The 15,670-nt window shown below is 59.3% G+C and overlaps 1 protein-coding gene across 1 annotated transcript in view; it reads right to left on the bottom strand.

Annotated features, from left to right (window-relative positions):
- The window catches only part of QSOX2 (quiescin sulfhydryl oxidase 2), a 28,931-nt gene that overhangs the window by 11,573 nt on the left and 1,688 nt on the right, over window positions 1–15,670 (bottom strand). Inside the window, exons 2-8 of the mRNA XM_024126494.3 lie at window positions 6,343–6,443; window positions 4,701–4,749; window positions 3,975–4,080; window positions 3,749–3,839; window positions 2,358–2,503; window positions 989–1,123; window positions 652–781 (exon numbers count right to left, since the gene is read on the bottom strand). Coding sequence (XP_023982262.1) covers window positions 652–781; window positions 989–1,123; window positions 2,358–2,503; window positions 3,749–3,839; window positions 3,975–4,080; window positions 4,701–4,749; window positions 6,343–6,443 — 758 coding nt within the window. The remainder of the gene's footprint in view (window positions 1–651; window positions 782–988; window positions 1,124–2,357; window positions 2,504–3,748; window positions 3,840–3,974; window positions 4,081–4,700; window positions 4,750–6,342; window positions 6,444–15,670) is intronic.

Raw genomic sequence — 15,670 nt, 5'->3', positions numbered from 1 at the left:
GCCGATGCGGGGGACGCGGGTTCGCGCCCCGGTCCGGGAGGATCCCACGTGCCGCCGAGCGGCTGGGCCCGTGAGCCATGGCCGCTGCGCCTGCGCGTCCGGAGCCTGTGCTCCGCAACGGGAGAGGCCACGGCAGTGAGAGGCCCGCGGACCGCAAAAAAAAAACACACAAAACCCCACAAGCCTGGACGTTCAGCTCTGGAGCTAAGAGTCTTGGCAGGAATGTAACCCCGACAGCCGCTCCCCTCTAAACGTGAGCTGACACGGCAGCCAGCACGTGCCCCAGCCCCAGGGCCCCGCCGACACAACACTGCAGGCCGCAGCCGTCTCCCTGCGGAGGCCCGCCGCTCCCGCCTCCCGTCCCAGCTCCCCATGCCAGGCCTCCTGCCCGTTCCCGCTCGCCCCCGCTCGTCCTGCTGGTCCTCAGGCCTTCCCCGGGCGCCCCGGCCGGCAGGGCCTCAGACCCCGCGGCCCTGCGCGCTCCCCGCCCCCCGCCGCCGAGTGCGCCGGCGCCTCCGCTCGGCCAGGAGCTCTGCGCCCCGCAGGCCCCCGGCACACAGCAGGCGTCTGGGTGAGTGGAGGACGGGCGAGGTCGCGTGGTCAAGCCCAGGCTGGCCCGTGGCCCCCGGCCCGGCCCAGACGTCCACGCACCTTGGCCAGGACGGTGACGAAGTCCTTGAGTGTCTTCAGCTCGGCCCCGGCCAGGGACCTGCGGGCGGCCAGCTCCACCCTCAGGAGGTGGTGCAGCCCCGATTCCAGGTCAGCCACGTACAGCTTCGACCTGGGAGGAAACGCTACAAGGTCAGTGTGGGCGCCTCTCTCTTCACGCAGATTCCCACGTGCTGGCTCCTACCCCAGAGGGACGCCACCCCGGGGAGACGACGCGGAGAATCCCCGAGCGCCGGCCGGCGGCTGGCGGGCTTCTGAACGAGCCGCCCTGCAGTGGCCCCCGGACCCCCAGCCACACGCTCCCGGCAGCTTCGTTCACCTGTCAAATTCCCTCCAAAGCACGGCTTCAGAGTTGTCTGCTCTGCTTGGTTTTTCGGGCAATGAAAGCGATTTCTTCCTCACATCTGGCAATGACTTCAAATAAGAGGAGAAAAACGATCGGAGAGGCTTCCCGCTGCGAGAAAGGGGCGGCCAGGGCGCGGACTCAGAGGCGGGCTTCGGCGGCCTGGCCCCCAGCCGCAGGCGCCTCGTGGCCCCAGGGTCAGAGCAGCCCTCCCTCCGTAACTCCAGGGTGACTGCACCACCCAGCCCCGCCATCCTCTGGGCATCTACTGCAGGTATCTTGGGCGGGGCGGGAGGGTGGCAAAGCCCGGGCCTCGGGGAGCCGGCCCCCCACCTGAGAACATAACATCCCCACCGAACAAAAACGAATCGTAGTACTACGCTGGTTTGAGCATCTGCCAAGATCAGCTTTATCCAAACTGCGGTCTCGACATCCTCTGCCCACAGGCTGCCAGCTCCGCGCGGGGCATCCGGCGTCGGGCGGGGGAGGGGGGAGGAGCGCCCGCCCGGCCCCCCTCACAGCCCGGTGGCTCCGGAGCACTGCGGAGCGCTGGGGCGACGGTAAATTCCCGCCCTCCACTGGCAGGGGGCGGACGGCTGTGAAGGCCGTTACGGTGCCCTCCCCACGTAGCCCAGGGGTCCCCCAAGGGTCCAGAGCTTATTTCATTCCCCAAAGGAGAACGCAGCAGTTATTGGTAAAAATATCAACGTCACTTTATGTTGAGGTTGTACAGATGACGCTTTGAATGTAAAACGAGCTTTTCTCCGAAACGGGATGGCAGTTTGTTCAAGGAAGGTCTGCTGTAGGGCCGGGAGCGCCAGGTAAGACCTCCTGGCTTACCCTGAATTCCATTTTTTTTAAAGAATAGAAAATACACCCAAGGAACTACGGCGTGCTTGAGGTTCCTGGGGGCGGCGCCCTCGGTGCCCCAGCTAAACTTCCCAGAGGCTGAGACAGGAGCCCCGAGGGAGGAAAGCGCCCGCCTTCTCGCCGCCGTGTCCACACGCGGTGCCTCGCCAAGAGCTCCCGGGATGCGGGCGGGGCTGGCCTGGGGCCTCCGGCCTGAGGCTGGGGGGCCAGGCAGGCAGCTCACCTCCCCACCTGTGACGCTCTCCCAGCCTCGACTCAACTTGCTTCCTCTTCAGCCGAGCTTATCTTACGGGCGTGCAGGCGCCCAGCGCAGAGGCAAGCGGCATTTTGATGATGGTGCTGCTGGCGTCAGCAAGGTGAGCGCCCGTGCGGGGCCTGCGGCCGGTCTCCCCCACCACCCCACGCACCAGTGAGCGCCCAGGGGCTGGCGGTGTCGGTGGCATCACAAACATCCCTGAAGCCAGACTCTACTTACACGGTAACTAATCCGTGGGACCCGTTTGGGTAAATCAAGTAACACGAGGGGACAGAAGAAACACCGAGCTTCTGCAGAAAGGCTTTATCCCAGCCCAGCGCTCTCTTCACCTCGATGTTCTCGTAGGGAATCAGGTCTAAGATCACCTGGGCGACGAGAAAGTACGGTCACCCTTGCTGTGGATGGCAGGGTCCTCCGGAAATGGAAGTGACAAACGCAGCTTCTTACAGCATCGCAGCTCATCCCCTCTAAGCCAGACCACCGACACCCCTGTTCTGTGGCACCTTCAGGCCCCTGACCGTCGCACGGCAGGAACTACAGCCTCCTCGCCGAGCGGACCGTCAGAGGGGCCTGTGCTGTGCTCCTCACGTACCCCCCGAGGCCCACGGTCGTCAGACGGGGACGGTCAGCCCCACGGGAGCTGGGGCCGCGCCCCGGCCTCTAGCTTCCCCTCCACCCTCGGGGCCTGCGCTGGGAGGCCGACAGCGCCCCCGGTCGGCCGTTCCTCCCTCCAGAGCTGCCCGGCCCAGGGCCGCTGAGGCTGAAGGCGCAGTGGTGGGGGGCGGTGGCGGGGGACCCCCGGTGGCATCTCAGGAGCTAGAAGAATGTGAAAGACGAACAGCAAGCCCCGGGCGTGCCACCCGGACAGTCGGGTGCAGAACCACCTCTCTCTCAGGAGCGACAGAGCCGTGTCCCAACCAGGGGCCTCGCTGAGAGCGGGAACCGGGCACCCACCCGGCAGCCGAAGCCCCACCGGGACCACCACACTTCCTTCCCAGAGCCCCGATCTCGGAGGAACAGTCGGGAGGCCAGCAGAGAGGGAGAAACGTGGCACCCGGGGCTAGGTTCCGGAGTGAGGTGTCTTCTCTCATCCCTAGGAGACCTCGGGGTAAAGAATCCCTGTCCTCCAGCCCAGCTCCTGGCACCTGGATTTTACTGAGACTTTTCCAAAGGCGAGGGCCTCAGACCCACACGTGTGAAGTGATGATAAAGCAAAGATTCACGACAGAAACACTGTTTTACAGAATCTGGGATTTGGCAAAAAAGTTGGGAGTTCAGAATACAGCAAAGAAAAAATCTTGATCATAACGCCTAGGAAAGAGAGCACGCCCTCAGGGAAGACGCGCGTCCCGAGGGCCAGGCCTGCCGTGAGTCCCTCCTGGCCCCCCCCGGCGGACCAGGCCCCCCACCCAGAGGACCAGGCTGCACTCGGGAGCTGCTTCCTCTCCCCCTGGCGGCAGACCCTCGCCCCAGCAGTCTTCTCTGTAACCAGCGCGTCTGCTGAAAAACACGAACGCCAATTCCGAGACTACGACAGATCAGGCGGACGTAGTTACTGTCACACAGGAATCTGATCACAGACCCGACACTGGAAGAGGCGCAGACAGTACCTCACGTCCAACGTAGGAGCTGTTGCTTTCAAATAAGACAGCCACGTAACGGCCGCTGCTGTTGTCAATGAGAGAAAGAACGTCCCTGGGCCTTTTAAGAGGAAAAGAGGCTTTTAGTGCTTTCAAGCCCATCGTAGACCAGTGCCCACGTCACTTAACGCAAGTCTCTACTTTACAAAATTAACTTCAGCTTGCAGCGTGCCCCCTTTTTTACAGCACTACGCACCGAATGGCGTTCAAAGACGGGCACCCGGGAGGCCTGCCTTCGTCCGTGTGGCTCTGCAGGAAGTCGATCATCGTGTGCCTCACCGTCTGCGGCTCTCTGTCCGGCCCTGCAGGGCAGCACCCACCGTCACGGCCGCGTCTGCCTGCCGAGCGCCCGTCCCACCCCAGGGCCCCGACGGTGCGAGCACACGCGGCCGTGGATTCACATGCCGGGAGGCCTCTCAGCAACCAGCGTGGGAATCGGTGAGGTCCAGGGACACACGGCCACAGGGGGGCACCCCCCCCACACGCACACACGCGCACACACGCACGCGGCGTGGAGACAGAGGCACGTGTCGTGTCCATCTATACCAAGTTCAGAGGCAGGCAGACGGCCCTCACTGTGGGCTCCCGGGGGGAGGTGGGGGGGCTCGCTGACAAAAATTCATCGGGGTGCCCTCGTGATGTGTGCACTTCTCAAACTTTTCTTTTTTCCAGAAAAGTTTACTTAAGAAAATAAATTTCACCACATTTGCCAAGGAAGGCAAAGCAGAGAAGAAAGAATTCTCGCTGAAACCAGGACCGTTTGAACCCTTACAGGAAAGAAAGGGCCGACAGTGCCAATGTAAACGTGCCAAAGCAGGGCTGAGGGGCAGACCCAACCAGGGCGTGTTCTAGCCTCACTTGAATAGATTTATCTAAGAGGGAAGGACTCTAGGATGGTAGAATAGAACACTTGGGTCCTTACCTTTAAAATCTTCTCCAGTTGTAAAATCCTTTGCAAATGCTTTAAAATACTAAGAAGAAAAACACAGAACAAATAAGAAACAGCCTTGCCTGGCGTCTGTGTAAGCAACGGAACGACCTGTAAGCAACGGAACGACCATCATCTTTGAGAGCTTCAGTCCCTTTTTCCAGAAACTTTACGTTGACTGAGGGCGAACCACATTTCTATGTGTTTCTGTGGGTGACAGTGTTTCCCTCCAGATTCACGAGTGGCTGCTCAGTACCACCCGGAACCCTGCCGTTTACACTTTCTGCCCCAACAGGGCTGGAACTACGGCAGACGGCGCGTCCCCTAAAGGCTCCTGGTGCCAGGTGTTCACGGTATGTCCGCTCAACGACACAAAAACTCCTGGGGACGAGGGCAGGCACTCTATCAAGTGTCTTTGAGCAGAACAAAAGGATTTTACATCAAAATTAAAAACCTTCTTCGTTAAAAGACACAGTAAAGACAGTGGAAACAGTGACGGGCTGGGTGCTGACAGCGCTGGACACGCAGAGCTGAAGGAGGGCGAGTGTCAGGAAGACACAGGACGCCTGTAAATCAGTCCGAAAAGCACACACGGGCGAGAGGAAAACGGGCGAACGACACCAACAGACAGGGCCGCCCGTGGCGTAGCGATCACTCCCTGTCACCCGCCAGCAGGGAAGGCCCAGCACCGCGCTCCAGGCCGGCGCCAGGCGGCACGGGACACACACGTGAGTGCCCACGGCGGCTCAGGCCCGCGGCGGCCCCACCGTGCTGCCGGCCCCAGCCCCGCGGACCCCAGCCCCACCCGGTGTGCGGGTGGTTCTAGCAACGTCCTGTTAGGAGAAAGAGGAGGCCCGAAGCTCACACACAGCACACAGAGCCCCGTGTGTAAAGCTGAAACAAAATAAGACAGGAAAATAAAACAGGAACACGTTTCGACACGGGGCTCAAGGGGAGGGTGACTCTGGTGGGGCTGGGGCACCAGGCCAACCAGTGGGCGCGGCCCAGCCAGGGGACGGATGCACGGCTGTCACCAGGTCAACACTTAGGGGAGAAGCATCTGACGCTGCGCCACAGAGAGCGTGGGATGTGAGGGCTGAGAGGCAGGGGGGTCCCCAAGCTTCTCAGAGGTCACTTCCAAAAGCTCAACTTTTTTCCTGAGACGTAAAGTCATCGTGACGCGCGCGGGTGCAGGCGAGTGACCGCACACGAGCACACACAGACCTGGGTCTGCTTCTCAGCTTCCAGTCCGCCCCCTAGTGGGAGAGACAGGGACAGGCCTGTCTGAGGGACAGCCGTGCCAGGCACACGGCCGGGCAGGCCGGGCACACGCCGGCACCCAGACCCATCGCCGCATGTCGACGGCTGGAGGCCTCAGACTGGCTCTCAGGGCAGCTCCCGGCCATTTCCCCACCTGCAGGCCTCACCCCGTCCCCTCGCTGGGTGAGCAGGGGCCGCGGGTACAGTCCCACCACGACACGGGCAACCCAACGGGGTGGAACGAGAGGTGACCCTCTGCAGACAGAACCCCCCCTACGTTTCAAGACGTCCGCCCCAAACGCTGAAAATGCAGGAATTACATAGGTGGTGGGTTTCAACTTAAAGCCGCCGCCACGAGGAGGGGGGAGGTACTCACCCGGAAGGTGGGGTAGAAGTGGATCTCGTAGGCGCGGCACACCTCGTGGTTCTTCTCTTCCGCACAGTCCAGGGCGGCGACTCGGATGGCAGCGGCCCAGTCTGAAAAGCAGAAGTGAGACTGTCAGTGTGGCCCCGTCCCCACGGTCCACCCAGGCCCGCAGCCTCACGGGCCATCCCGCAAGCCCGTCCACGCTCGGGACGGTCCTGAGCTGAGCTGGGAAAGAGGACGGGACCCTCATCGCCGACGGCAACACGGCAAAGCGCTGTTTGCCGAACCTGCAAATCGCCCTGCAGCCTCCTCGGTCTCCTAATTAAACGACCCCGAGACGGATGAGAGCGCCGGGAACAGAGGGCTGCCATCAGCCCGTGGCCGGCCCTCCGTCAGGGACACCCAGCCAGCATTTACAGTTTAACTGGACGCGCGTGGTCCAGGACGTTTAGCCAGGACGTTCCCGTGTACTCACTCGAACGAGAGCAAAGGCCGGCAGCGTCTGGCCACAGGTCTTTCAGGCCAAAGACACAGCTAGCTGCGTGCAAACACCAAGGAAGTGGTTCCGAACACTTTCCCCGAGGCCCTTCCTACACCCTCAGACACTGCTGCCGTTCTTGGGAGCAGAAAAGGAGCAGTTTTAAATATTTTTTTTCCTACCTTTAATATCAACACTTAACCAGCTCACAGTTGAGTCTTGTTTCACTCAAACCCTGAGCCCCTTCCCAACGGTGCCAAGTGGGCCTCCGCCAGCCAGTCGTTTCAACACAACCGACCACGCGCCTCCGAAAGGGAAGAGCTTCTTTCCCAGCACAAGCGTCCTCCCGGCACCACACCAACTCAGACCAACATGCTTCAACAGCAACAAACAGCTGGTAGGGAGTCCAATCTTCCTAATTGTCCCATTTTTGCTTACTTTGTTTAAATCGCGTCCAAACAAGGCCTGTCTTCTAACCCGCGGTCTCCCACCATCTGGATTTTGTGACCGCCCCCTGCCCCTGGGTTTTCTGTCGACGCGGACCTAGTTCTCAGCTTTGGGGGAGAACAGTTCCCAGGTGGTGTGGCATTCTTCCAACAGGAGATGGGTGACCTGTGGCTGCCTTCCTTCTTACTGACACCCCCCGCCCCCCGCTGCCCAACACTTTAATTCCCGAGGGCTGCCCGCCAGACGGCGGGCGGGGGCAGTCTGCACAGACGAAGCTGTGCCCTGCAGACCCCGAGGCGCAGCTCACCCAGCGGTAAGGGCGGAGCTGGTCCCTTTGGTCACCAGCTTCCAAGGAGCGGTCTCCCCAGCATCCTCCAGTGAGGTTTTCCCTTTAAAGATTTGCTCCCTTTCTCTGGGACGGTAAGATTCCCCCAAACGTTTCCTGGCTCCTCGCCTACAGGGGAAGCAGGATGAGCTGGCGGCCTCTGCAGACACACAGAGGAGCAGAGAACCGGCCAGGCGGGACGGGCCAGGGACAGGGCGAGTCCCACTAGCTGCCTTCTGCACCATGTGACTTCTTTTTTTTTTTTTTTTTTCTTAACATCTTTATTGGAGTATAACTGTTTTACAATAGTGTGTTAGTTTACCGGCCTCTGCAGACACACAGAGGAGCAGAGAACCGGCCAGGGGGGACGGGCCAGGGACAGGGCGAGTCCCACTAGCTGCCTTCTGCACCATGTGACTTCTTTTTTTTTTTTTTTTTCTTAACATCTTTATTGGAGTATAACTGTTTTACAATAGTGTGTTAGTTTACCATGTGACTTCTGAGTGGGAACTGACAACGGTCCATCCCTGAGGCGCTGGTGAGTTCCGACAGACACCACCCATCTAAACTAGTCATTTGGTTATAAATCACGCCAAACGGGTTTTCTCTGAGTGTTCCTAAGACCTGAGACTTCAGAGGTTGTATTAAAAGCATGCCTGGGCTCCCCTGGTGGCGCAGTGGTTGAGAGTCCGCCTGCCGATGCAGGGGACGCGGGTTCGTGCCCCGGTCCGGGAAGATCCCAAGTGCCGCGGAGCGGCTGGGCCCGTGAGCCATGGCAGCTGAGCCTGCGCGTCCGGAGCCTGTGCTCCGCAACAGGAGAGGCCACAGCAGTGAGAGGCCCGCTTACAAAAAAAAAAAAAAAAAAAAAAAAAAGCATGCCTGGAAGGAGAGAGAAAATACTGCCCATCACTAAGGATTATACAAACATGACGGCTTCTACATATTAGCAATTCAATCATTACTTTTTTTTCCACCTCATATACCACTTTCACTTAAAAATACATGCCTTTGGGACTTCCCTGGCGGTCCAGTGGTTAAGACTTCGCCTTCCAGTGCAGGGGGTGCAGGTTCGATCCCTGGTCGGGGAGCTAAGATCCCACATGCCTCAGGGCCAAAAAACCAAAACATAGAATAGAAACAAAATTGTAACAAATTCAATAAAGACTTCAAAAATGGTCCACATTAAAAAAAAAAAATCTTAAAAAAACCCAAACATGCCTTTTTCCTCTGTAATTATACAAAATATTTACCGACGTTAATATAATGCAAAGGATCAAGTAAAAAAAAAAACCAAGAAACAAAACCAAAGTTCTGCTTTCACAATCAATGACCGAATAGTGTTCCACTTAATGTGGCCTCAGTGAAACCGGTTCATCTCGACGCCATTTAAATGGATGGAAAACAAAAATCACAGAGCCCTCCCGAATCACAGGTCACATCTTTCTGGAGTCTCCAATTACAAGGACCTAAGGAAGAACAGTTAATACCCTCATCCACTTAGTGGGGCAGAGGCCCAGACACAGGACAGGATGCACGGCTGGTAGGTTGCTGGGCTCCCAGGGCCACCTCCGGCCCGGCGGCCGGGCTGTGGGCGTACTCGCCACCGCGCTCCTGCTACCTCCTCCCCGGAGCACAGACGCAGGGCTTCAGGGCTTACTGAGAATCTCCATGGCACACTTTCACTCCACCTTCAAAAAAAGTGCTCTAGGGCCCAGAGAGAAAGAAAACGGGAAACTGCTTCAAGAGCTGACATTATGCACACAACGGAGCCAGACCCGGACGGAAGAAGCCGTTCACGAGGGTGCAGTTTTCACGGTGGGACTTGGGCCCAGATTTTTGTTCTTCAGATTTTTCTTAATAAGTACGTGTTACTTATAAAAATAAATGTAGAAAACTTGGGAACCTCAGGGTACTTGCGGGGGCCGCGTGTTACGCGTCTGTGCACCGCAGGCCGCGTGTCCTGTTCCTCAGCTTGCACCTCCCAGGATTCCCGGTGCAGGAGGCCGCAAACAGCACCCAGCACGGCGGCCGCGCGGCCGCAGGGAGAGGAGGCCGCAGGCCCGGGTGCCGGCCCTCCCAACTCTAACACGGCGCTGGCTTCACGCGTGGCCCCGCTTTGACAGCTCCGCGCCCGCAAACGAGAACCGCGGGCTCCACGGGCTGCTCGGCCCGCAGAGCCGGATCGGGGCCCGGCGCCCACCCCGGCCCGAGACTCTGCCCGGCCAGCGCGGGGACACCGGCCCCACCACGACACGTCCGGCTCTCAGCCCACAGGACACAGTCCTCGGGCGGACACTGTCCTCTGAGTGGCCGGCCACGTTCTTCCTCCGTGTCACACACGTCGCCTCCTCACAGAGGCCATCCCTGGCCCTGCCCAGGAGCGGTCACCAGGGCAAGAGAAGCCCCGCCAGCCTCTCTTCCCAAGCGGAGCAAGTTCACAGGTTACGCGCTGTGGGGCCTGCCTGGCGGGCAGCTGGCTGTTACGCAGGAGGGGCCCGGAGCTCCGCCTGAGGTCCAGTCGGCTCGGTGGCTCCAGAGCCCGCGGCCCGCCGTCCAGGCAGGCAGAGCGGACACAGCACCCGAGGCGCCCGGCCCGCCCTCCACCGAAGCGCAGGGTCCCACCAGGATCTTCTCCCCTCTCGGTCCTGCTGCCTCCAGACGAAGACATGCCCCACTTCCAACTCAGCGCCCCCCGACGCTGCCACCCTAACGCCCGCCCCCCCAAACCCTCAGACAGTCACGCGTGGAATGAAGCAGCCGTTTCCTCTGATAACTTCTTTAAAAAGCCTCTGCACAATGTGGCCCCTTCTTAAGCATACAGACAATCCTTGTACTCCCAACACATCTCTAATAGATGAAATGCTTGGTAAACTTACTAGCATGAGGGTTCCCTACACCGAGTCCATCCTAAGTCAGTACCAGGGTGTAATTTTCAAAAAGCTAAGGGCATGACTCATACGTTGCAGAGGGAACAGGTGTCACACATGCCCTTGACCTGGTTACTGAAGGACCCGTTCAGGGTGAGAGAGGACCAAGCACTCGGCCACCAGCAGCAGCCCGGCTGAGACAGGGCTGGCCCACGCCAGCAGGGTTCCCTTTCCCACTGGACAGAAGCGATTTGCATCTCTGTCCGATCAGGTCTGTGAGTTCACTGCAGCCTGAGTCTGAGCCCTGAGCTAACAGTCATTAAGTAAAGGTCAAACACAGGTACACCCCCTGGACCTAGTCCTTGGGGAACCTGGGGATGAGGCCACAGGACACCGGGAGGACACGAGTCCCACCCTTCTGCCCAAGTTTTAAATGTGTCTCAATAGGAGGATGTGGAAGAAAACCAGCCTGATGGGCAGTGCCCGGCCAAGGGCAGGAATGGCAGCTGTGCCCTGGAAACGCACGTGACAGTGACGCTACAGAGCCCCGGGCTGCCAGCTGTTTCACTTGGCAAGTCTGGGCCAAACCCCATCTACCCCAGAGTGCACTCCACCTGGAAGGCCGTTCTTCCTCCCGTTCGCAAACTGGACGCTACCTCCCAAACACCGGAACGTTCTGGAGGACAAGCGCTACTACCCTCCACAGCCCACCCCTGCAAGCCCGCCAGCCCCTCACGAAGCGAGCTGGCACGGGGTGGGGCACCTCCCTTCCCCCGTGGCACTCCCGCCGGCCAGTGGGCCTCTGGCCCTCAGTCCTGCAGGGAGCAGCCAGGGATCCTCCAGAGGAAGCGGGTCGTGTGGCCCCGGCTGAAAGCTGCTCCTCCTCCCTGCTGGCCAGGAGGAGGGAGAGCACGGCTCCCCTGGCCCTTTCGGAGCTGGACCCTCTGGGCGCGCCTCCCTGCCACTCCCCCCACGTGGCGGGCCCCTCGCTCAGCGGCCCTGCCCCGTGCTGCTCCCACCACCCCGCTCCCCTTCTTAGGACTTACCCCTCCAACCCACTGTTCACGCTGCCCGCTTTCTGTCCGCTGTCCGCACCTCCCCCCGAAAGAAGGACGGGGTCCACGGGAGAGAGAACGCGCTTGGATTAACGCAGAGCCGAAGTCCGACGCTGCTCTGGCAGGGCGCACGCTGGCGGGCAGAGGACAGCCCCCTGCCCAGCCCGAGGGCTCCCGTGTCCACAGGCAGCCGGGGCTCCACTCCAGACGGCGCACCCCGTCGAGGCGGCAGCCTGGGGCGGGGCCTGCCCACACCTCACGCGGCCTTTGTCCACCTTTGAAAGGAGCCACGGGAAGGCCCAGAAGGAGGCAGATGAGGGAGAATTTCAGTTACAGAGGCGCCAGCAGCCACTGCAAGTGTCCCAGCAGATGGACGGCATTCACGCCACACAAAAGGGAGACAGTCTATTTTATCAAATAAAATGCAAACCATCTCAGAGGCTGAGCTTCGGGGTCTTTGCCCATTCGACTGGTACCCTCCCCTCCTCCTGCCTCTCCCACCTGTTGGGACCCCACCACACAAAGGAGAGAAGCGCTCTAAACCGAATGCAAATTGCCTGCTTTCAGGACAAGACAGCGTCACCCACCCCCAACTAGACACGAGGGTGAAGCGCGCCAGCTGCGAGGCAGGGAGGCCGCCAGAGCCTCCACAGGGAGCAGCGGTGAGGCCCGCGCCCGTTCCTCACTCCCACTCATGAGCCCGTCTGTTTTTAGTACCACAGGCTTAAAAAATACTTGTGAAACAATTAAGCTTCTATACACAGCGGACTAAAATTTATTTCAAGTTTCCTCGTCAAGTAACCATATTACTTAACCTAACAGGATTAAATTTTTCACCACATTACTTGTCAAGTTCTAATAAAACATCTATAAAAGTCTGATTTATGGTCAAGCAACAAGTGGTTCTAGAAAATGATTACAGTACAGATTAATTAAGCTCCGAGGCTTAAAAGGATGCAACCGAGTGTTGTGCTTAAGGCCCAGAGCTCCATTATGGCCTCCTCTTCCTCCTCATCCTCGGGAAGTCAGCGGGACGCTGGGGTTTCTGATCCCACATTCCAGCTGCTGGAGGATGTTCTGGTCCCTGCATAGGCCCCTTCCTGGACGAGCAAAGGGCTTTTTAGATAAGCTCCAAGTTCAAGCTGCAAATCAGGACACACAGGCCTAGGCAGAAACCAAGCCTCATGCTAAGGAGCGCGCATTATACATGAGCCCCCCAGGGCAGCCTGGAGTTGGGCGCTCTGCCTTGGCCTCGCCACGGGGCAGAGGGCCGGGACAGGGTCTCAAGCGTCCTTTCATCCCCCGAGTTCGCCCGGTGTGGTTAAGCTGACGCTGTACATGGTCCCGCAGGCTTCGCAGCGAGCCCACTGGATGCGGACGGGCTCCTGCTGGATGGAGGCTGTGCGTCGCGAGGCAGGAAAAGCTCCCAAGATCGGTAAGGTCTCTGACTCGCCTGCAAAGCCCAGGCAGGGCCAGTGGCATTTACCACCAGGGCTCCTTCACTCAATGTCGCGGGCTTCACACAGCGGCGGTGTCCCTCCTCTGGACCTGGTCACAATGAAGTCTGGGTCTTGCAGACAAGTCTTGGTGGCGGGAGCCGACGACAAGCTTTGCTGGGCCCATAATGGGGGGGGGGGGCCGCCCCTGTCCACCCACCTCTCTGGGGTCCAGGTGAGCTCCCGTTCCATCAGCACCCCCTCCTCCCTCAGTCCCGCCTCCTTCTGCGGTGCACAGGTAATGACCCGTGGGGAACACCAGGTGGTCTAGTTCACGTCCACGAAGCCTGCGGCCATGCTGACCAGGAGACCGCTGGTGATGAAGAGCTCACCGGGAGGTGAGACCAAGCCCCAGCAGCAAGAAGGGGCCCGGCTGTCCCCGCAGACGCCAGGAGCGAGCCGTCGGGGCCCTGCTGCCCCTGGCCTGCCACTCAACCGTGTGACCACACGTGGGTGACAGGAGGAGAAGGGGCGTGCAGTGGGCGCCTGCCTGCCAGCTCCGGGGCACCCCTCTGAGTCTCTCATCAAGAATTCTGGGGCCAAGTCAGAAGGAGAAAAACAAATACCGTATGCTAACACATATATATGGAATCTAAAAAAAAAAAAATGGTCATGAAGAGCCTAGGGGTAGGATGGGAATAAAACACAGACCTACTAGAGCATGGCCTTGAGGACACGGGGAGGGGGAAGGGTAAGCTGTGACGAAGTGAGAGAGTGGCATGGACATACACTACCAAACGTAGGGTGGATAGCTAGTGGGAAACAGCCGCATAGCACAGGGAGATCAGCTCGGTGGTCTGTGACCACCTAGAGGGGTGGGATAGGAGGGTGGGAGGGAGGGAGACGCAAGAGGGAAGAGATATGGGAACATATGTATATGTATAACTGATTCACTTTGTTGTAACGCAGAAACTAACACACCACTGTAAAGCAATTATACTCCAATAAAGATGTTAAAAAAAAACAAAATAATTCTGGGGCCAATGACAGAAAACCTGCCCCTGCTTCCCTGGCACTCTTCCCCAAAGACAGAGCGGAGGAGATGGGCCGGGACAGACACCAGGACCCGGTGATGCTGATAGGGACACTCCTTGCCTTGACAAAGTCTCCGCGGCTATCTCAGAGCCGTCTCGGTGGTAGCGGGCTGCCCGCCCCCCCCCCAGCAACAGGTGTCTCAGCTCCCACCTCAAAAGGAAGTGGCATCACCAACTGAGCTAACATCACAGCTCCGGGCAAAAGGATTTTCAGGGACACAGCAGGGTTTTGTTTTGCAAAGGACTTAGAAGTGACAGGCCTGAGCCAGATCTACATAAACGCTGGGAGGACAGTTGGCACCCAACAGTAGATCTTTTGTTTTTTAAGCCATCTTCTTAGAAGGAAAAACAATTATTTTTAAAATCTTGAAAATATCAGCAAAGAGCTAAAGTTCAATCCAAATCTTTTGGGAGAACAAAGGTGTCCCTAAGCTGTGCACAGAGAGGCCCTGCCGAGCGGAGGAGCCCCGCCCTCTGCAGACCCCACCCACTCTGAGCAAGTGCAAGAGGCCACTTAGGAGGCGCCGGTGGGGGGACAGCAGGGGGGCAGGTGCTCCTCTAGCTGACCGCCCCCCCCCCCCGCCCCAGGCAATCTCAAGCCAGGGAGTAGAGGCTGTTCTGTAACCGCCCACCTCCTAGAAGCCACACTGCTGTCCAGACTGGGGTGGGGGGCAGATGGGGCAAGCTGGCTGGACACTGCCTCTCAAGAGGAGTGCGAAGAGGCACCTGACGGGCCTAGTCCAGGGTCTGCGTGCCCCGGGGGCTCACCGGACGCTCCAATTCACAAGTGACTGAGCCGGCCCAAAGCAGTGACAGCGGGAGTGACGACTGCACTCAGACTGGACCCTGTGGGCGCTGGGAGGCCCCTCCCCTGCGTCACGGCCCGCGGCCAGAAGGCGCTGGGCAGAGGGGCTGCGCCAGCCTCCTCAGTGAGGGTGAGGGCACTTCTTCCCAACGCGTTCCACGGGGACTTCGCGGAAATGAGGCACCGGAAGGGCCCTGTGGCCGGTCACGTGGGACCCCAGGGCCAAGTAACAGGTTCCTTTACCGGGGAGTTCTCGTGTGTGGACAGCCACGAGGGGGTATTTTGTAAGCCACGCTTCCGCCCCCTCTGGCCACAGGCCCATTCCTGCAGTTGTCCTGCAGGACACAGACATCCTCCACCTCTGGGGCTTGTGCTGACAGGACGTCAGGCCTCCGCCCAGAGCTTCGGCTCCAGCAGGCCTGGGCTGGGCCGACCAAGTCCCCAGGTGAGCTCTCTCTGGGGACCCCAAGAGCCAAGGCTCTGCCTCCAGTTAGAGCTGGCGCTCGGGAGCCGCCCGGGCAGTTTGGCCCTCGGGACCCTCTGGCCGCCGCCCCCTCGCCGGGCCCCTGCCTGCCCTGTCTTTCGAGCCACAGCTGTTTTGCACTCAGCCACATCTCCTTCTGTCTCAGGCCTGCTCTTCCTGCTTTGACCTGTAGGATGTCCAAATCCTTTAAGATGACCTTATTTAGCTAACAGTTAAGTTAATCACACCATTAGGTATGGGTTTTACTAGTTTCGGTTCCAAAAATAACTTTCCTTCTGAGTTCCAGGAACAATTTTCAAGGCTCCTTACATGCTGGTTCAACTACGAAATAGTTTGCAACGCTCAA

This window comes from Physeter macrocephalus, chromosome 13 (genome assembly GCF_002837175.3).
Source record: "Physeter macrocephalus isolate SW-GA chromosome 13, ASM283717v5, whole genome shotgun sequence".
In the NCBI taxonomy this organism is placed as follows: domain Eukaryota; kingdom Metazoa; phylum Chordata; class Mammalia; order Artiodactyla; family Physeteridae; genus Physeter; species Physeter macrocephalus.
Note: the sequence above shows the minus strand (reverse complement) of the source record. Positions and strands in the feature narration are given on the sequence as shown.